This window comes from Mchenga conophoros, linkage group LG2 (assembly GCF_057382185.1).
Source record: "Mchenga conophoros isolate Kocher_MC1m ecotype Shallow Benthic linkage group LG2, M_conophoros_male_GT1.1, whole genome shotgun sequence".
Taxonomy (NCBI): domain Eukaryota; kingdom Metazoa; phylum Chordata; class Actinopteri; order Cichliformes; family Cichlidae; genus Mchenga; species Mchenga conophoros.
In genome coordinates this window covers 32,912,174-32,934,312 of record NC_140527.1, presented here as the reverse complement: position 1 = coordinate 32,934,312, position 22,139 = coordinate 32,912,174, and the positions used below count along the sequence as shown (strand labels likewise).

Genomic DNA, 22,139 nt, shown 5'->3' with positions numbered 1-22,139 from the left:
TCCAAGCATGATGAGGAATGGACACCCAGCTTCACAAATTGTTTCCGGTCACTTAAATAATTTTTCACCCATTGCAGTACAACCCCCCTAATCCCATACCGTTCCAGTTTATTAATTAATATGTCATGATTGATTGTGTCGAATGCTTTCTTGAGATCCAGAAATACTCCAGCTGCATACTGTTTCTGATCTATAGCATTCGTAATCTCCTCAATTGATTCGATTAATGCCAGAGATGTTGATCTTTTTGATCTGAATCCATATTGACTGTCAGAGAGTAATTTATATTTATCTAAGAATTTGTCTAATCGTTTATTAAACAGGTTTTCTAGGATTTTGGAGAATTGTGGTAGTAAAGAAACAGGCCTGTAATTTGTGAAGTGGCGTCTATCCCCGGTTTTATACAGCGGCACAACTTTAGCTATTTTCATTTTGTTTGGCACTTTTCCCGTCTGAAATGATAAGTTGCAAATATATGTTAGAGGTCCTACAATTCCTTCAATGACCTTCTTGACGATTTTCATGTCAATATCATTACAATCAGTAGATGTTTTATATTTACACATGTGTACAATGTCAATTATTTCTTTTTCCTCCACTGATGTGAGGAACATTGAGTTAGGGTTCCTATCAATCAGGTTTTCACTACAGTCTACTGATGGCAGTGACTCAGGAATTTGTTCTGCCAGTTTTGGTCCAATATTTACAAAATAATGATTAAAGCTGTTGACCTTATCAGCAGTGTTTTCCATAATATTGCCATTATCGATAAAGTATTGTGGATAACTTTGTTGTCCAGAATTATTTTTAATGATACCGTTTAAAACATCCCATATTCCTTTCATATTATGTTTATTGTTGTTCAATATTTTACTATAATACTCCTTTCTACATACACGTATAATATTGGTCAACTTATTTTTGTATTTTTTATATTTATTTATTAGGTGAGTAAAGAAGAAATACTCAATGCATCATGGGAATCCCCCAGCAACATACACCAATTGCAGCATAACTAAGAGAGGATTCAGGGTCACCTGATCCAGCCCTAACTATATGCTTTAGCAAAAAGGAAAGTTTTAAGCCTAATCTTAAAAGTAGAGATAGTGTCTGTCTCCCAAATCCAAACTGGAAACTTGTTCCATAGAAGTGATGCCTGAAAACTGAAGGCTCTGCCTCCCATTCTTCTTTTAAATACTCTAGGAACAACAGTGCAAGAGCGAAGTGCTCTAATGGGGTGATACAGTACTATAAGGTCATTCAGATAAGATGGGGCTTGATTATTCAAGACCTTGTATGTGAGGAGCAGGATTTTGTAATAATAATTATGTAACTGAGTAAAAGTTGACATTTCCTTTTTTAAATAGCTGAACTGCTTTAATACCCCAACAAAACTGGTGATCTGTCAGACCTGTGAACGCTGGGTGAATAAAAAAAAGATACAGAGCCCTACGAAGATAAGAATTTCAGTTGTTAGCTTTTCCAATGAAGTATATAAGCAAGTTAAGATATTACATATCTGTAAAAACTACTCTCTGTTTCATTATGTTTTATTCACCCTTATTACGATTTTTTTTATTATAATGATTAAACAAACACTATTAGAAATATATTTTCTGTGTGTGTCTTTCTGTGTGGAATTTGCATGTTCTCCCCATGTTTGTGTGGGTTCACTCCAGGTACTCCGACTTCCTCCCATAGTCCGAAGACATGCCGTTAGTGGGGTTAGGTTAATTGACGATTCTAAATTGCCCATACGTGTGAATGGTTGTGTTACCCTAAATAGCAACATATACTGATTTTCTTTTAAAACACTTTGAATTCAAAAAGTTTTTTTATTTAGTTTATTTGGCAGATTGCACACAAAAAAATAGACCCAAATAATGATCTCTCTTGCATCTAGTCAATACTATTTCTTTGTCTATCAACAAAGAATTTGTATGCAAACAAATTAACATCAAGGGGGTACTATTTGTGACACTTAATGCAAGCATATGGTGTGTATACAGAGAGAGAGTGACAGAATGAAATAAAATCATTAAACAGACCATTAATGAGTGACAATAACACATGATTAGGAAAGAGATCCTGTTTAAAATAACTGAACCAAATGAATATTTGTGGTAAACGGCAAATTTAAGCAAATACATTTTGTTTAAAATGAACAGAATACTACTGACAGCACTTGAAAATGTAAAAACAGTTGCAGTATTGGTATATACATTATCACTCTTTACAATGTGTTATAAAAAGGCATCTTTACTTACTGATTATATATTATTAAAGTTTGAAAATAAAATCACTCCCTACTTAAAAAGGTAACTGTATTTGAGTGAATAAACAACATTTTAATCTTTAAAAAAAACATATTGGTTCTGTGCAATAGACCCCTGGACACAAATATACCACAACCATTCATTAACATTTATTTAATAGAATGAAAAAGAACACAGTGAGAAAACCCTGTAACAAACTATTGATGTGAGATGGCATATATTTATTAAATCTGGACTATATACAAAAAACAATATTTATTATTACAAATTAATCTTATTTACAGTTTGAAGGGATTTTAAACAATCTCATGCACTTCTGTTTGATTACTAAAAGATATTCATAATTAACCACACTGAGATGATTGTGCATGTCTCCTTAGGTTTTAAAGAAACAAAGAGCAATTTTCAATATTAGGAGAAAACATTTGGTTGCAATTGAGGTTTTAATTTGTCTCTTTATCACTTTGTGGGTGAAACTGATAGCTCAACTTTGGGGAACCTGAAACCACCTCTTGAACCACTATCACTGCTAGAGGATGAAGACAGTCTTGATTTTTTAGCAGGTAGCGAAACACCTGCACTCCCCTCCATTCCTGCTTCACTGTCATCTCCCAGTGTCACTTCATATGAGCCCTTTGACTTTGAACCAAAACCTCCAAAAGTACCAAACTTAAGCTTGCCTTTCTTTCCCTTGACCTTGCTTCCGAGATCTAAAGAAATGTCACCACCTTCAGCCTCTAATTGAGCTGAAGGAGAACTAACTCCCCCCTCATCACTGAAAGAGGAAGATCGATGTCTTGATTTCTTAAAAAGATCAAGTGAGGCCGATTTGCCTTTAGTTGACAAACCCAGTCCAGGATCACCCTCTAATTCTATTTTTCCACCCATCATTTCCCCAGAATGTACACTTAGCTCTTTAGAGGTCTTACCTGCTTTTCCACTGCTACTTAATTCTGCCTCTGATCCGTGAAGGTCACTTACACTACTGCCCTTTGCTTTTGATTTGCCAAAAATTTTTGGCATCTTTACCTTAACTTTGCCTTCTTGTCTCAGCTCTGGACTGGGAACCTCAATATTTTGAGAACTGACTTGGCAACTAATAGATGGAGATTCTGTCTTGATGTCTACACTAGCTGCAGGTTCTGATTCAATATTTCCTCCACTTTCTTTGGTTTCCACCTGTGGCAACACAATGCCAAACTTTGGCATTGTGATTTTGGTAAATGTGACTTTACCCTCTGGGTACTGAAGGCCACCACTTGCACTTCCTCCTGAAGCACTTGCGTTTATTTCTGAATCAGTCCCGCTTTGCATTTTAATATTAGAAGATTTTACTTTCATGTTCGACCCTTCCAAGTTAACATTTGCACTATGACTGCCAGAGCCATCAATGGCAGATAAAGATCCATCTCCTTTTAGTTTTGGTGATTTTATATCTAATTCTACATCAGGAAAATGAAGCTTTCCAAACCGAGACTTCTTTGTTTTTGTTCCTTTAGCATAACTGTTTGTTATGTCTGCATTGATTTCTGTTGATGGTGTTTCTATGTCAACATCAGGTTTCTTTGCCTTTCCTTTAACTTTTGGAAGTTTAAATTTTCCTTTTTTCCCTTTTACATTGATGTCAATATCAGGGGCATCAACACTTGCGTCAGTGTCTGGGAAACTAACTTCTGTTTTGAGACTTTTTGGTGCTGTACTGGGCATCTTGATATTGGATTTAGACTCTTCGAGAACTGGGGTTTTCATTGCAAACTTAGGACCTTTAAACTTAGGAAAGGTAACAGCAGTCTTTTCATCATCATTAGAGATGTTAGCATTTGGACCTTTTATGTCACTTTCAAACATGGGCACCGATGCATCCACTTCACCTTTAACTTTAGGCCCTTTTAGGTCAATTCCAATATCGGATGTTTTAAATTCATTGTTGGGTTTGGGAATGTTAATGTTAATGTCGGGGCCCTGCAACTTAGGTCCAGACAATGATGGAAGTTTCATTTTGGGTCCTTTTGGTTTTGCATAGGAACATTCAACTTCAGGCACTGTAATATCAACTTTCGGTGTTTTTACATTGATATCGGCCTTGGGAAGGTGTATGTCAGCATCTGGACCCTCAACCTTTGGACCTTTCAAACCAAAAGATGGCATTTTAATACTGGGCATATTAAGTGCACTTTTGGGTCCTTGAATGTCAATCTCTGGACCTTGGATATCCATCTTGGGGCCTTTGATGTCTCCCTCAACCTTTGGAGCTGAGACATCTCCCTTAACTTTGGGGCCTTTCAAATTAATGTCGAAGTCTGGTAGACTGGGTCCTGAAAGTGATGGAAGGTTGAACTTTGGCCCTTTCAATTTTACATCAGGACCTTCAAGGTCTGGTCCACTAATATCAACTCCCGGTGCTTTCACTCTTCCTTCAATCTTTGGAACATCCACCTCACCTTCAACTTTGGGGCCTTTCAGATTGAAATCCACATCAGGCATGGAGATTTTGGGCCCGGAAATACCTGGCATCTTGAATTTTGGTCCTTTGATCTTTCCACTCGGACCCTCGATATCGAAGTCCGCTCCTTTAATGTCAACTTCCGGGGCTTTGATGTCAATATCCCCTTTAGGAAGGCTGACATCAACATCTGGACCTTCAACTTTTGGGCCCTTCATACCAAAGCCTGGCATTTTGAATTTGGGCATTTTAAGTCCTCCCTTGTGGCCCTCAATGTCAATATCTGGTCCCTCAATGTTCACCTTGGGTGCCTTTATGTCTCCCTCAATCTTTGGAGCGGACACGTCAACATCTCCCTTCAGTTTTGGGCCTTTCAAATTAATGTCAAAGTCTGGTAGGTTGGGTCCTGACAGTGATGGAAGTTTGAATTTGGGCCCTTTCAGTTTTCCATCAGGCCCTTCGACTTCTGGTCCACTAATATCAACTTCAGGTCCTTTCACATTGAAATCAGCTTTGGGAAGGTTTATGTCAACATCTGGACCCTCCACCTTTGGACCTTTAAAGCCAAATGTTGGCATTTTAATGTGGGGCATTTCAAATCCACCTTTTGGACCTTCAATGTCAACTTTCGGTCCCTCAAAGTCGACTCCCGGTCCTTTCACTTTTCCTTCAATCTTTGGAATATCCACCTCACCTTCAACTTTGGGGCCTTTCAGATTGAAATCCATATCTGGCATGGACATTTTGGGCCCAGATATACTTGGCATCTTGAATTTTGGTCCTTTGATCTTTCCACTCGGACCCTCGACATCAATGTCCGCTCCTTTAATGTCAACTTCGGGGGCTTTGATGTCAATATCCCGCTTAGGAAGGCTGACATCAACATCTGGACCTTCAACTTTTGGACCCTTTATACCAAAGGATGGCATTTTGAATTTGGGCATTTTAAGTCCTCCTTTGTGGCCCTCAATGTCAACATCTGGTCCCTCAATGTCCACCTTGGGTGCCTTTATGTCTCCCTCAATCTTTGGAACGGACACATCAACATCTCCCTTGAGTTTGGGCCCTTTCAAATTAATGTCAAAGTCGGGTAGGCTGGGTCCTGACAGTGATGGCAGTTTAAATTTGGGTCCTTTTAGTTTGGCATCAGGGCCTTCGATTTCTGGTCCACTAATATCAACTTCAGGTCCTTTCACATTGAAATCAGCTTTGGGAAGGTTTACGTCAACATCTGGACCCTCCACCTTTGGACCTTTAAAGCCAAATGTTGGCATTTTAATTTTTGGCATTTCAAATCCACCTTTTGGACCTTCAATGTCAACTTTCGGTCCCTCAAAGTCGACTCCTGGTGCTTTCACTTTTCCTTCAATCTTTGGAATATCCACCTCACCTTCAACTTTGGGGCCTTTCAGATTGAAATCCATATCCGGCATGGAGATTTTGGGCCCGGATAAACTTGGCATCTTGAATTTTGGTCCTTTGATTTTTCCACTCGGACCCTCCACATCAATATCGACTCCTTTAAAGTCAACTTCCGGGGCTTTGATGTCAATATCCCCTTTAGGAAGGCTGACATCAACATCTGGACCTTCAACTTTTGGGCCCTTCATACCAAAGCCTGGCATTTTGAATTTGGGCATTTTAAGTCCTCCTTTGTGGCCCTCAATGTCAACATCTGGTCCCTCAATGTCCACCTTGGGTGCCTTTATGTCTCCCTCAATCTTTGGAACGGACACATCAACATCTCCCTTGAGTTTGGGCCCTTTCAAATTAATGTCAAAGTCTGGTAGGCTGGGTCCTGACAGTGATGGCAGTTTGAACTTGGGTCCTTTGAGTTTGGCATCAGGGCCTTCGATTTCTGGTCCACTAATATCAACTTCAGGTGCTTTGACATTGAAATCAGCTTTGGGAAGGTTTATGTCAACATCTGGACCCTCCACCTTTGGACCTTTAAAGCCAAATGTTGGCATTTTAATTTTGGGCATTTCAAATCCACCTTTTGGACCTTCGATGTCAACTTTTGGTCCCTCAATGTCAACTCCCGGTGCTTTCACTTTTCCTTCAATCTTTGGAATATCCACCTCACCTTCAACTTTGGGGCCTTTCAGATTGAAATCCACATCAGGCATTGAAATTTTGGGCCCGGATAAACTTGGCATCTTGAATTTTGGTCCTTTGATCTTTCCACTCGGACCCTCGACATCAATGTCTGCTCCTTTAATGTCAACGTCGGGTGCTTTGATGTCAATATCCCCTTTAGGAAGGCTGACATCAACATCTGGACCTTCAACTTTTGGACCCTTCATACCAAAGCCTGGCATTTTGAATTTGGGCATTTTAAGTCCTCCTTTGTGGCCCTCAATGTCAATATTTGGTCCTTCAATGTCCACCTTGGGTGCTTTTATGTCTCCCTCAATCTTTGGAGCAGACACATCAACGTCTCCTTTGAGTTTGGGCCCTTTCAAATTAATGTCAAAATCTGGTAGGCTGGGTCCTGACAGTGATGGCAGTTTGAACTTGGGCCCTTTCAGTTTTCCATCAGGCCCTTCAACTTCTAGTCCACTAATATCAACTTCAGGTGCTTTGATATTGACATCAGCTTTGGGAAGGTTTATGTCAACATCTGGACCCTCCACCTTTGGACCTTTAAAGCCAAAAGATGGCATCTTAATATGTGGCATTTCAAATCCACCTTTTGGACCTTCAATATCAACCTGGGGACCTTTGATGTCAAGTTCAGGTGTTTTGAACTTTCCTTCAATCTTTGGAACATCTAAATCACCTTCAACTTTGGGGCCTTTCAGATTGAAATCCACATCAGGCATTGAGATTTTGGGCCCAGATATACCTGGCATCTTGAATTTTGGTCCTTTGATCTTTCCACTCGGACCCTCCACATCAATGTCTGCTCCTTTAATGTCAACGTCGGGGGCTTTGATGTCAATATCCCCTTTAGGAAGGCTGACATCAACATCTGGACCTTCAACTTTTGGACCCTTCATACCAAAGCCTGGCATTTTGAATTTGGGCATTTTAAGTCCTCCTTTATGGCCCTCAATGTCAACATCTGGTCCCTCGATGTCCACCTTGGGTGCCTTTATGTCTCCCTCAATCTTTGGAACCGACACATCAACATCTCCCTTAATTTTGGGCCCTTTCAAGTTAATGTCAAAGTCTGGTAGGCTGGGTCCTGATAATGATGGCAGTTTGAATTTGTGACCTTTGAGTTTTGCATCAGGCCCTTCAACTTCTGGTCCACTAATATCAACTTCAGGTCCTTTCACATTGGCATCAGCTTTGGGAAGATTTATGTCAACATCTGGACCCTCCACCTTTGGACCCTTGAAACCAAATGTTGGCATTTTAATTTTGGGCATTTCAAATCCACCTTTTGGGCCCTTAGCATCAAACTCTGGACCTTCGATATCTACTTCCGGTACCTTTATTTCTCCTTGCATTTTTGGAATTTTGATGTCACCTTCAAGTTTAGGACTTTTCAAGTTAAAATCCACATCCGGCATGGAGATTTTTGGCCCGGATATACCTGGCATCTTGAATTTTGGTCCTTTGATCTTTCCACTCGGACCCTCCACATCAATGTCTGCTCCTTTAATGTCAACTTCGGGGGCTTTAATGTCAATATCCCCTTTAGGAAGGCTGACATCAACATCTGGACCTTCAACTTTTGGACCCTTCATACCAAAGCCTGGCATTTTGAATTTGGGCATTTTAAGTCCTCCCTTGTGGCCCTCAATGTCAATATCTGGTCCTTCGATGTCCACCTTGGGTGCCTTTATGTCTCCCTCAATCTTTGGAACGGACACATCAACATCTCCCTTGAGTTTGGGCCCTTTCAAATTAATGTCAAAGTCGGGTAGGCTGGGTCCTGACAGTGATGGAAGTTTGAACTTGGGTCCTTTGAGTTTTCCATCAGGACCTTCAACTTCTGGTAGACTAATATCAATTTCAGGTGCTTTGACATTGACATCAGCTTTGGGAAGGTTTATGTCAACATCTGGACCCTCAACCTTTGGACCTTTGAAACCAAATGTTGGCATTTTAATTTTGGGCATATCCAGTCCACCTTTTGGGCCTTCCAAGTCAATCTCTGAGCCTTTTATATCCACCTTAGGTACCTTTATTTTTCCTTCAGCCTTTGGTATATCAACATCACCTTCAAATTTAGGACCTTTTAGTTTGAAATCTACGTCTGGCATGGAAATCTTTGGTCCTGAGATATTTGGCATCTTGAATTTTGGTCCTTTGATCTTCCCACTTGGACCCTCAACGTCAATATCAGGTGCTTCTATTTTCACTTCCGGTGTCTCTATTTCAGTCTTAGGTGTTGAAACATTTATATCAGCATCTGGACCTTCAACTTTTGGACTTTTAAATCCAAATTTTGGCATTTTGAATTTAGATCCTTTGGCTTTTGGTGTAGACAGTTCCAAATCAAGGTCAACACCCTCAACGCTGCCAGTTTTTCCTTTGAGGTTGATGTCTCCTTGTGGCAATTTCAACTCACTGTCTGGTGCATTTAGCTTTGGACCCTTGAAACCAAACCTTGGCAGTTTGAATTTCATTTTCTTTGAACCAGTTTCTGGAATATCAATTGAAGCATCTGGTCCCTCAATTTCAGGTTTTGATAGTTGAAAATCCCCCTTCATATCTCCTTTCAACTTTGGTCCCTTTAAATTGATGTCAACATCTGGCAGGGACATTTTGGGTCCACTTATTGTTGGAAACTTTACCTTGGGCCCTGAAAATTTTCCCTGTGGAGAGCCAATGTCCATCTTGGGACCGTGGACATCTACTTCAGGGATTTTAATATCGCCTTCAATCTTTGGAGCTGACACATCAACATCTCCCTTGAGTTTGGGCCCTTTCAAATTAATGTCAAAGTCGGGTAGGCTGGGTCCTGACAGTGATGGCAGTTTGAACTTGGGTCCTTTGAGTTTGGCATCAGGGCCTTCAACGTCTGGTCCACTAATATCAACTTCAGGTGCTTTGACATTGAAATCAGCTTTGGGAAGGTTTATGTCAACATCTGGACCCTCCACCTTTGGACCTTTAAAGCCAAATGTTGGCATTTTAATTTTGGGCATTTCAAATCCACCTTTTGGACCTTCGATGTCAACCTTTGGTCCCTCAATGTCGACTCCCGGTGCTTTCACTTTTCCTTCAATCTTTGGAACATCCACCTCACCTTCAACTTTGGGGCCTTTCAGATTGAAATCCACATCAGGCATTGAAATTTTAGGCCCAGATATTCCTGGCATCTTGAATTTTGGTCCTTTAATCTTTCCACTCGGACCCTCGACATCAATGTCCACTCCTTTAATGTCAACTTCGGGGGCTTTGATGTCAATATCCCCTTTAGGAAGGCTGACATCAACATCTGGACCTTCAACCTTTGGACCTTTCATACCAAAGCCTGGCATTTTGAATTTGGGCATTTTAAGCCCTCCTTTGTGGCCCTCAATGTCAACATCTGGTCCCTCAATGTCCACCTTGGGTGCCTTTATATCTCCCTCAATCTTTGGAACTGACACATCAACATCTCCCTTGAGTTTGGGCCCTTTCAAATTAATGTCAAAGTCTGGTAGGCTGGGTCCTGACAGTGATGGCAGTTTAAATTTGGGTCCTTTGAGTTTGGCATCAGGGCCTTCGATTTCTGGTCCACTAATATCAACTTCAGGTCCTTTCACATTGAAATCAGCTTTGGGAAGGTTTATGTCAACATCTGGACCCTCCACCTTTGGACCTTTAAAGCCAAATGTTGGCATTTTAATTTTGGGCATTTCAAATCCACCTTTTGGACCTTCGATGTCAACTTTCGGTCCCTCAATGTCAACTCCTGGTGCTTTCACTTTTCCTTCAATCTTTGGAATATCCACCTCACCTTCAACTTTGGGGCCTTTCAGATTGAAATCCACATCAGGCATTGAAATTTTGGGCCCGGATAAACTTGGCATCTTGAATTTTGGTCCTTTGATCTTTCCACTCGGACCCTCGACATCAATGTCTGCTCCTTTAATGTCAACTTCGGGTGCTTTGATGTCAATATTCCCTTTAGGAAGGCTGACATCAACATCTGGAACTTCAACTTTTGGACCCTTCATGCCAAAGCCTGGCATTTTGAATTTGGGCATTTTAAGTCCTCCTTTGTGGCCCTCAATGTCAACATCTGGTCCCTCGATGTCCACCTTGGGTGCCTTTATATCTCCCTCAATCTTTGGAACGGACACATCAACATCTCCCTTGAGTTTGGGCCCTTTCAAATTAATGTCAAAGTCTGGTAGGCTGGGTCCTGACAGTGATGGCAGTTTAAATTTGGGTCCTTTGAGTTTGGCATCAGGGCCTTCGATTTCTGGTCCACTAATATCAACTTCAGGTCCTTTCACATTGAAATCAGCTTTGGGAAGGTTTATGTCAACATCTGGACCCTCCACCTTTGGACCTTTAAAGCCAAATGTTGGCATTTTAATTTTTGGCATTTCAAATCCACCTTTTGGACCTTCGATGTCAACTTTTGGTCCCTCAATGTCAACTCCTGGTGCTTTCACTTTTCCTTCAATCTTTGGAACATCTAAATCACCTTCAACTTTGGGGCCTTTCAGATTGAAATCCACATCAGGCATTGAAATTTTGGGCCCAGATATCCCTGGCATCTTGAATTTTGGTCCTTTGATCTTTCCACTCGGACCCTCGACTTCAATGTCAGCTCCTTTAATGTCAACTTCGGGGGCTTTGATGTCAATATTCCCTTTAGGAAGGCTGACATCAACATCTGGACCTTCAACTTTTGGACCCTTCATACCAAAGCCTGGCATTTTGAATTTGGGCATTTTAAGTCCTCCTTTGTGGCCCTCAATGTCAAAATCTGGTCCCTCGATGTCCACCTTGGGTGCCTTTATATCTCCCTCAATCTTTGGAACGGACACATCAACATCTCCCTTGAGTTTTGGGCCTTTCAAATTAATGTCAAAGTCTGGTAGGCTGGGTCCTGACAGTGATGGCAGTTTGAATTTGTGACCTTTGAGTTTTGCATCAGGGCCTTCGACTTCTGGTCCACTAATATCAACTTCAGGTCCTTTGACATTGAAATCAGCTTTGGGAAGGTTTATGTCAACATCTGGACCCTCCACCTTTGGACCTTTAAAGCCAAATGTTGGCATTTTAATTTTGGGCATTTCAAATCCACCTTTTGGACCTTCGATGTCAACTTTCGGTCCCTCAATGTCAACTCCTGGTGCTTTCACTTTTCCTTCAATCTTTGGAATATCCACCTCACCTTCAACTTTGGGGCCTTTCAGATTGAAATCTACATCAGGCATTGAAATTTTGGGCCCGGATAAACTTGGCATCTTGAATTTTGGTCCTTTGATCTTTCCACTCGGACCCTCGACATCAATGTCTGCTCCTTTAATGTCAACTTCGGGTGCTTTGATGTCAATATTCCCTTTAGGAAGGCTGACATCAACATCTGGACCTTCAACTTTTGGACCCTTCATGCCAAAGCCTGGCATTTTGAATTTGGGCATTTTAAGTCCTCCTTTGTGGCCCTCAATGTCAACATCTGGTCCCTCGATGTCCACCTTGGGTGCCTTTATATCACCCTCAATCTTTGGAACGGACACATCAACATCTCCCTTGAGTTTTGGCCCTTTCAAATTAATGTCAAAGTCTGGTAGGCTGGGTCCTGACAGTGATGGCAGTTTGAACTTGGGTCCTTTGAGTTTGGCATCAGGGCCTTCGAATTCTGGTCCACTAATATCAACTTCAGGTGCTTTGATATTGACATCAGCTTTGGGAAGGTTTATGTCAACATCTGGACCCTCCACCTTTGGACCTTTAAAACCAAATGTTGGCATTTTAATTTTGGGCATTTCAAATCCACCTTTTGGACCTTCGATGTCAACCTTTGGTCCCTCAATGTCAACTCCCGGTGCTTTCACTTTTCCTTCAATCTTTGGAATATCCACCTCACCTTCAACTTTGGGGCCTTTCAGATTGAAATCCACATCAGGCATTGAAATTTTCGGCCCGGATAAACTTGGCATCTTGAATTTTGGTCCTTTGATTTTTCCACTCGGACCCTCGACATCAATATCTGCTCCTTTAATGTCAACTTCGGGTGCTTTGATGTCAATATCCCCCTTAGGAAGGCTGACATCAACATCTGGACCTTCAACTTTTGGACTCTTCATACCAAAGGATGGCATTTTGAATTTGGGCATTTTAAGTCCTCCTTTATGGCCCTCAATGTCAACATCTGGTCCCTCAATGTCCACCTTGGGTGCCTTTATATCTCCCTCAATCTTTGGAACTGACACATCAACATCTCCCTTGAGTTTGGGCCCTTTCAAATTAATGTCAAAGTCTGGTAGGCTGGGTCCTGACAGTGATGGCAGTTTGAACTTGGGTCCTTTTAGTTTGGCATCAGCGCCTTCGATTTCTGGTCCACTAATATCAACTCCAGGTCCTTTGACATTGACATCAGCTTTGGGAAGGTTTATGTCAACATCTGGACCCTCCACCTTTGGACCTTTAAAGCCAAAGGTTGGCATTTTAATTTTGGGCATTTCAAATCCACCTTTTGGACCTTCAATGTCAACCTTTGGTCCCTCAATGTCGACTCCCGGTGCTTTCATTTTTCCTTCAATCTTTGGAATATCCACCTCACCTTCAACTTTGGGGCCTTTCAGATTGAAATCCACATCAGGCATTGAAATTTTGGGCCCGGATAAACTTGGCATCTTGAATTTTGGTCCTTTGATCTTTCCACTCGGACCCTCGACATCAATGTCTGCTCCTTTAATGTCAACGTCGGGTGCTTTGATGTCAATATCCCCTTTAGGAAGGCTGACATCAACATCTGGACCTTCAACTTTTGGACCCTTCATACCAAAGGATGGCATTTTGAATTTGGGCATTTTAAGTCCTCCTTTGTGGCCCTCAATGTCAACATCTGGGCCCTCAACGTCCACCTTGGGTGCCTTTATGTCTCCCTCAATCTTTGGAGCGGACACATCAACATCTCCCTTGAGTTTGGGCCCTTTCAAATTAATGTCAAAATCTGGTAGGCTGGGTCCTGACAGTGATGGCAGTTTGAACTTGGGTCCTTTGAGTTTGGCATCAGGGCCTTCTATTTCTAGTCCACTAATATCAACTTCAGGTCCTTTGACATTGACATCAGCTTTGGGAAGGTTTATGTCAACATCTGGACCCTCCACCTTTGGACCTTTAAAACCAAATGTTGGCATTTTAATTTTTGGCATTTCAAATCCACCTTTTGGGCCTTCGATGTCAACTTTTGGTCCCTCAATGTCAACTCCCGGTGCTTTCACTTTTCCTTCAATCTTTGGAATATCCACCTCACCTTCAACTTTGGGGCCTTTCAGATTGAAATCCACATCAGGCATTGAAATTTTAGGCCCAGATAAACTTGGCATCTTGAATTTTGGTCCTTTAATCTTTCCACTCGGACCCTCGACATCAATGTCAGCTCCTTTAATGTCAACTTCGGGGGCTTTGATGTCAATATCACCTTTAGGAAGGCTGACATCAACATCTGGACCTTCAACTTTTGGACCCTTCATACCAAAGCCTGGCATTTTGAATTTGGGCATTTTAAGTCCTCCTTTGTGGCCCTCAATGTCAACATCTGGTCCCTCAATGTCCACCTTGGGTGCCTTTATGTCTCCCTCAATCTTTGGAACGGACACATCAACATCTCCCTTGAGTTTGGGCCCTTTCAAATTAATGTCAAAGTCTGGTAGGCTGGGTCCTGACAGTGATGGCAGTTTGAACTTGGGTCCTTTGAGTTTGGCATCAGGGCCTTCTATTTCTGGTCCACTAATATCAATTTCAGGTGCTTTGATATTGACATCAGCTTTGGGAAGGTTTATGTCAACATCTGGACCCTCCACCTTTGGACCTTTAAAGCCAAATGTTGGCATTTTAATTTTGGGCATTTCAAATCCACCTTTTGGACCTTCGATGTCAACTTTTGGTCCCTCAATGTCAACTCCCGGTGCTTTCACTTTTCCTTCAATCTTTGGAATATCCACCTCACCTTCAACTTTGGGGCCTTTCAGATTGAAATCTACATCAGGCATTGAAATTTTGGGCCCGGATAAACTTGGCATCTTGAATTTTGGTCCTTTGATCTTTCCACTCGGACCCTCGACATCAATGTCAGCTCCTTTAATGTCAACGCCGGGTGCTTTGATGTCAATATCCCCTTTAGGAAGGCTGACATCAACATCTGGACCTTCAACTTTTGGACCCTTCATACCAAAGCCTGGCATTTTGAATTTGGGCATTTTAAGTCCTCCTTTGTGGCCCTCAATGTCAACATCTGGTCCTTCAATGTCCACCTTGGGTGCCTTTATGTCTCCCTCAATCTTTGGAACGGACACATCAACATCTCCCTTGATTTTGGGCCCTTTCAAATTAATGTCAAAGTCTGGTAGGCTGGGTCCTGACAGTGATGGCAGTTTGAACTTGGGTCCTTTGAGTTTGGCATCAGGGCCTTCGATTTCTGGTCCACTAATATCAATTTCAGGTGCTTTGATATTGACATCAGCTTTGGGAAGGTTTATGTCAACATCTGGACCCTCCACCTTTGGACCTTTAAAGCCAAATGTTGGCATTTTAATTTTGGGCATTTCAAATCCACCTTTTGGACCTTCGATGTCAACTTTTGGTCCCTCAATGTCAACTCCCGGTGCTTTCACTTTTCCTTCAATCTTTGGAATATCCACCTCACCTTCAACTTTGGGGCCTTTCAGATTGAAATCTACATCAGGCATTGAAATTTTGGGCCCGGATAAACTTGGCATCTTGAATTTTGATCCTTTGATCTTTCCACTCGGACCCTCGACATCAATGTCTGCTCCTTTAATGTCAACTTCGGGTGCTTTGATGTCAATATCCCCTTTAGGAAGGCTGACATCAACATTTGGACCTTCAACTTTTGGACCCTTCATACCAAAGCCTGGCATTTTGAATTTGGGCATTTTAAGTCCTCCTTTGTGGCCCTCAATGTCAACATCTGGTCCCTCAATGTCCACCTTGGGTGCCTTTATGTCTCCCTCAATCTTTGGAGCGGACACATCAACATCTCCCTTGAGTTTGGGCCCTTTCAAATTAATGTCAAAATCTGGTAGGCTGGGTCCTGACAGTGATGGCAGTTTAAATTTGGGTCCTTTTAGTTTGGCATCAGGGCCTTCGATTTCTGGTCCACTAATATCAACTTCAGGTCCTTTGACATCAGCTTTGGGAAGGTGTATGTCAACATCTGGACCCTCCACCTTTGGACCTTTAAAGCCAAATGTTGGCATTTTAATTTTGGGCATTTCAAATCCACCTTTTGGACCTTCGATGTCAACTTTTGGTCCCTCAATGTCAACTCCCGGTGCTTTCACTTTTCCTTCAATCTTTGGAATATCCACCTCACCTTCAACTTTGGGGCCTTTCAGATTGAAATCCACATCAGGCATTGAAATTTTGGGCCCGGATAAACTTGGCATCTTGAATTTTGGTCCTTTGATCTTTCCACTCGGACCCTCCACATCAATGTCAGCTCCTTTAATGTCAACTTCGGGGGCTTTGATGTCAATATCCCCTTTAGGAAGGCTGACATCAACATCTGGACCTTCAACTTTTGGACCCTTCATACCAAAGCCTGGCATTTTGAATTTGGGCATTTTAAGTCCTCCTTTGTGGCCCTCAATGTCAACATCTGGTCCCTCAATGTCCACCTTGGGTGCCTTTATGTCTCCCTCAATCTTTGGAGCGGACACATCAACATCTCCCTTGAGTTTGGGCCCTTTCAAATTAATGTCAAAATCTGGTAGGCTGGGTCCTGACAGTGATGGCAGTTTGAATTTGGGTCCTTTGAGTTTGGCATCAGGGCCTTCGATTTCTGGTCCACTAATATCAACTTCAGGTCCTTTCACATTGACATCAGCTTTGGGAAGGTTTATGTCAACATCTGGACCCTCCACCTTTGGACCTTTAAGGCCAAATGTTGGCATTTTAATTTTGGGCATTTCAAATCCACCTTTTGGACCTTCAATATCAACCTTTGGTCCCCCAATGTCGACTCCTGGTGCTTTCACTTTTCCTTCAATCTTTGGAACATCTAAATCACCTTCAACTTTGGGGCCTTTCAGATTGAAATCTACATCAGGCATTGAAATTTTAGGCCCAGATATCCCTGGCATCTTGAATTTTGGTCCTTTGATCTTTCCACTCGGACCCTCGACATCAATGTCCACTCCTTTAATGTCAACTTCAGGGGCTTTGATGTCAATATCCCCTTTAGGAAGGCTGACATCAACATCTGGACCTTCAACTTTTGGACCCTTCATACCAAAGCCTGGCATTTTGAATTTGGGCATTTTAAGTCCTCCTTTGTGGCCCTCAATGTCAACATCTGGTCCCTCAATGTCCACCTTGGGTGCCTTTATGTCTCCCTCAATCTTTGGAACTGACACATCAACATCTCCCTTGAGTTTGGGCCCTTTCAAATTAATGTCAAAATCTGGTAGGCTGGGTCCTGACAGTGATGGCAGTTTGAATTTGGGTCCTTTTAGTTTTCCATCAGGGCCTTCTATTTCTGGTCCACTAATATCAATTTCAGGTCCTTTGACATTTACATCAGCTTTGGGAAGGTTTATGTCAACATCTGGACCCTCCACCTTTGGACCTTTAAGGCCAAATGTTGGCATTTTTATTTTGGGCATTTCAAATCCACCTTTTGGACCTTCGATGTCAACTTTCGGTCCCTCAATGTCGACTCCTGGTGCTTTCACTTTTCCTTCAATCTTTGGAACATCCACCTCACCTTCAACTTTGGGGCCTTTCAGATTGAAATCCACATTAGGCATTGAAATTTTAGGCCCAGATATTCCTGGCATCTTGAATTTTGGTCCTTTGATCTTTCCACTCGGACCCTCGACATCAATGTCCACTCCTTTAATGTCAACTTCAGGGGCTTTGATGTCAATATCCCCTTTAGGAAGGCTGACATCAACATCTGGACCTTCAACTTTTGGACCCTTCATACCAAAGCCTGGCATTTTGAATTTGGGCATTTTAAGTCCTCCTTTGTGGCCCTCAATGTCAACATCTGGTCCCTCAATGTCCACCTTGGGTGCCTTTATGTCTCCCTCAATCTTTGGAACTGACACATCAACATCTCCCTTGAGTTTGGGCCCTTTCAAATTAATGTCAAAATCTGGTAGGCTGGGTCCTGACAGTGATGGCAGTTTGAATTTGGGTCCTTTTAGTTTTCCATCAGGGCCTTCTATTTCTGGTCCACTAATATCAATTTCAGGTCCTTTGACATTGACATCAGCTTTGGGAAGGTTTATGTCAACATCTGGACCCTCCACCTTTGGACCTTTAAGGCCAAATGTTGGCATTTTTATTTTGGGCATTTCAAATCCACCTTTTGGACCTTCGATGTCAACTTTTGGTCCCTCAATGTCGACTCCTGGTGCTTTCACTTTTCCTTCAATCTTTGGAACATCCACCTCACCTTCAACTTTGGGGCCTTTCAGATTGAAATCCACATCAGGCATTGAAATTTTAGGCCCAGATATTCCTGGCATCTTGAATTTTGGTCCTTTGATCTTTCCACTCGGACCCTCGACATCAATGTCAGCTCCTTTAATGTCAACGCCGGGTGCTTTGATGTCAATATCCCCTTTAGGAAGGCTGACATCAACATCTGGACCTTCAACTTTTGGACCCTTCATACCAAAGCCTGGCATTTTGAATTTGGGCATTTTAAGTCCTCCTTTGTGGCCCTCAATGTCAACATCTGGTCCCTCAATGTCCACCTTGGGTGCCTTTATGTCTCCCTCAATCTTTGGAGCGGACACATCAACATCTCCCTTGAGTTTTGGCCCTTTCAAATTAATGTCAAAATCTGGTAGGCTGGGTCCTGACAGTGATGGCAGTTTGAATTTGGGTCCTTTTAGTTTGGCATCAGGGCCTTCGATTTCTGGTCCTTTAATATCAACTTCAGGTCCTTTCACATTGAAATCAGCTTTGGGAAGGTTTATGTCAACATCTGGACCCTCTACTTTTGGACCTTTAAAGCCAAATGTTGGCATTTTAATTTTGGGCATTTCAAATCCACCTTTTGGACCCTCGATGTCAACTTTTGGTCCCTCAATGTCAACTCCCGGTGCTTTCACTTTTCCTTCAATCTTTGGAACATCCACCTCACCTTCAACTTTGGGGCCTTTCAGATTGAAATCCACATCAGGCATGGAAATTTTAGGCCCGGACATACCTGACATCTTGAATTTTGGTCCTTTGATCTTTCCACTCGGACCCTCGACATCAATGTCTCCTCCTTTAATGTCAACGTCGGGTGCATTGATGTCAATATCCCCTTTAGGAAGGCTGACATCAACATCTGGACCTTCAACTTTTGGACCCTTCATACCAAAGCCTGGCATTTTGAATTTGGGCATTTTAAGTCCTCCTTTGTGGCCCTCAATGTCAACATCTGGTCCCTCAATGTCCACCTTGGGTGCCTTTATGTCTCTCTCAATCTTTGGAGCGGACACATCAACATCTCCCTTGAGTTTTGGGCCTTTCAAATTAATGTCAAAATCTGGTAGGCTGGGTCCTGACAGTGATGGCAGTTTGAATTTGGGTCCTTTGAGTTTGGCATCAGGGCCTTCTATTTCTGGTCCTCTAATATCAACTTCAGGTGCTTTGATATTGACATCAGCTTTGGGAAGGTTTATGTCAACATCTGGACCCTCCACCTTTGGACCTTTAAAGCCAAATGTTGGCATTTTAATTTTGGGCATTTCAAATCCACCTTTTGGACCTTCGATGTCAACTTTCGGTCCCTCAATGTCAACTCCCGGTGCTTTCACTTTTCCTTCAATCTTTGGAATATCCACCTCACCTTCAACTTTGGGGCCTTTCAGATTGAAATCCACATCAGGCATGGAAACTTTGGGCCCGGATATACCTGACATCTTGAATTGTGGTCCTTTGATCTTTCCACTCGGACCCTCAACATCAATGTCCGCTCCTTTAATATCAATGTTGGGTGCTTTGATTTCAATATCACCTTTAGGAAGGCTGACATCAACATCTGGACCTTCAACCTTTGGACCTTTCACACCAAAGGATGACATTTCAACTTTGGGCATTTTAAGTCCTCCTTTATGGCCCTCAATATTAACATATCTTCCTTCAATGTCCACTTTTGGAGCTTGTAGGTCTCCCTCAATCTTTGGAGCTGATACAGTAACATCTCCCTTGAGTTTTGGCCCTTTTACAGTGTTGTTGAACTCCTCCAATTTGGGTCCCCGTGATGATGATACATCGACTTCAGGTGCTTTAACATTAATTTCAGTCTTGGAAAGGTTAATATTCACATCCTGACCTTCAGGCTTTGGACCTTTTATGCAAAGAGATGGCATTTTAATATTGGACATAATAAGTCCACTGGTTTGGCCTTCACTGTCAATTTCTTTTCCTTCAATCTTCATTTTTGGAGTTTTTATATCCCTCTCAAGGTTTGGTACATCAACATTTCCCTTCATTTTGGGACCTTTCACACTCATGTCCAAATCTTTCAGTTTAGTTCCCGACAATGATGGTAGTTCTATTTTTGATCCTTTGAGATTCACATCAAGGTCTTCTGTGTCCACTTGCGGTCCTGTAATATCAAAATCAGGTGCTTTAACATCAATACCAGTCCTGGGAAGGTTTATCTCTAGACCTTTGACATCAATCTCGTGTGTTTTTATCTCCCCTTTTATCCCTGCTTTATTTTCAACTTTAGGTATTTTGGTGTCAGTTTTGGATTTGGAAAGTTTTAGATCAACATCTAGACGCTCTGCTTTTGGAACTCCAAATTCTGCAGCAGGCACTGTGACATTTACTTGTGTTCTTTTAATATCAACACTGGGTCCTTTAATTTTTACATCCTTACTGTCAATAGAAGGTTTTATTGCTTTAATGTCAGCTTCAGGAATTTGTACATGAGCGTTTGTTCCCTCTTTCCTCTCAGTGTCTTTATTTGAACCTTTAATGTCAAATTTCAGTCCTGCTGTTTTTCTCTCACCAGTTAAATCACCTTTTCCCTCAACCTTGTTCAGCCCGGATATGGATGGAACATTAACATCCATTTTGTATTTGCTATCAGTTGTTGGGAGTTTGATTTGAATATTAGAGTTGATTTCAGCACTTCCGATGTCACTTTCAGACTCTGAATGTCTTACACTCAAAACTGACCCTTCAGTGTTGGCTCTGGGGCCCTTGATCTGAACACCGGCTCCTTTGATGTCCAGTTCAGATTTTTTTGAAGAAAGTCCCGAGGTAACATTATCTAATGTTATTGTTGATTTTTCTATCCTGCCATCTTTCAAATTTGCACCAGTATCTGTCGACCCTCCTATTCTGATATGTGGAATGTCAGTACTACCTGATCCTTTCGTCTGCAGGGGACTGATTGTAATTCCAGATATCTTAACTTTTGTCCTCTCATCTAAAGTACTGTCTGAACTTCCCATCTGTGTTTTCTCTGTGGTTGCAGTCAAAATTTTCATTCCTTTTCCTGGTAAAGACAGTCTACCCGACCCTCCGTTTTCGTCAGTTGAAATTATCCCAGCACCCCCTGACCCAGCTGTAACATGGCTGCCAGCAGTGTTTTTGTTGTCTCTTAGTGTCACAGTCATTTCTGAATCCTGAACACTTTCATCTCCTTGCTCACTACTCCCTCTTGAAGTTTCAGTGCCTTCATGGCATTTACTACCTGTTACTCCAAAGCTAGGAACCTTAAATCTAAGATCACTTCTTTCTTTTTCCTCTCCTATATGCGTTGTAGTTTGAACCCCACCATTGCCCCAGCGTGTCACAGTGGAAGTGATATTTGGCCCAGTGTAAGTTATGTCGCCTGACTCAAAAACACCTTCTTCTGCTCCCATTTTACCTGAAGGGCTGCCATGTGAGATTCTGATATGAGAAGATCCATCTCCAGATTCGTGCCTTAGCCCTTTGACGTCTGGGCTTGAAAGTTCAAGTTGCTCACTTATGCCACTTGGCATATCTACTGTGTAAGTAGTGATACGACGAGTGATGGTAGTAATTGTGCTGCCATCGCTGCTTGTGCTGCTGTGCCGCTCCGTGCGAACATCCACTCCCTCTGCAAGGTCTTCAGATTTCAGCCTTGGTTTTATCTTTCTTGTGTATATTCGCTTATAATCTTCATCATCCCCACTCTGTTGATTGAATGACACAAACATGCAAGTGTTACAGCACACCCTGTTTTAGTCCACTAGCTTTCCTGCAGACATATGAGTGATAATGTAGTTGGTTTTTCTTTCGTTTGTTTGGGGGGCTTTTTCCCCTTTTTTGTTTTTTAAAAAGAA

General features: G+C 42.0%; 1 protein-coding gene across 3 annotated transcripts in view; it reads right to left on the bottom strand.

Annotated features, from left to right (window-relative positions):
- Positions 1-1,815: 1,815 nt before the first annotated feature.
- ahnak (AHNAK nucleoprotein) overlaps positions 1,816-22,139 on the bottom strand; it is a 32,165-nt gene continuing 11,841 nt past the window's right edge. Inside the window, exons 6-7 of one of the 3 annotated variants that reach the window (XM_085296319.1) lie at positions 18,830-21,989; positions 1,816-18,133 (exon numbers count right to left, since the gene is read on the bottom strand). In XM_085296319.1, coding sequence (XP_085152445.1) covers positions 2,736-18,133; positions 18,830-21,989 — 18,558 coding nt within the window. In that variant the 3' untranslated portion in view covers positions 1,816-2,735. Of the gene's footprint in view, positions 21,990-22,139 lie in introns of all 3 variants that reach the window. The other 2 variants (XM_085296327.1, XM_085296312.1) reach the window with 2 other exon arrangements.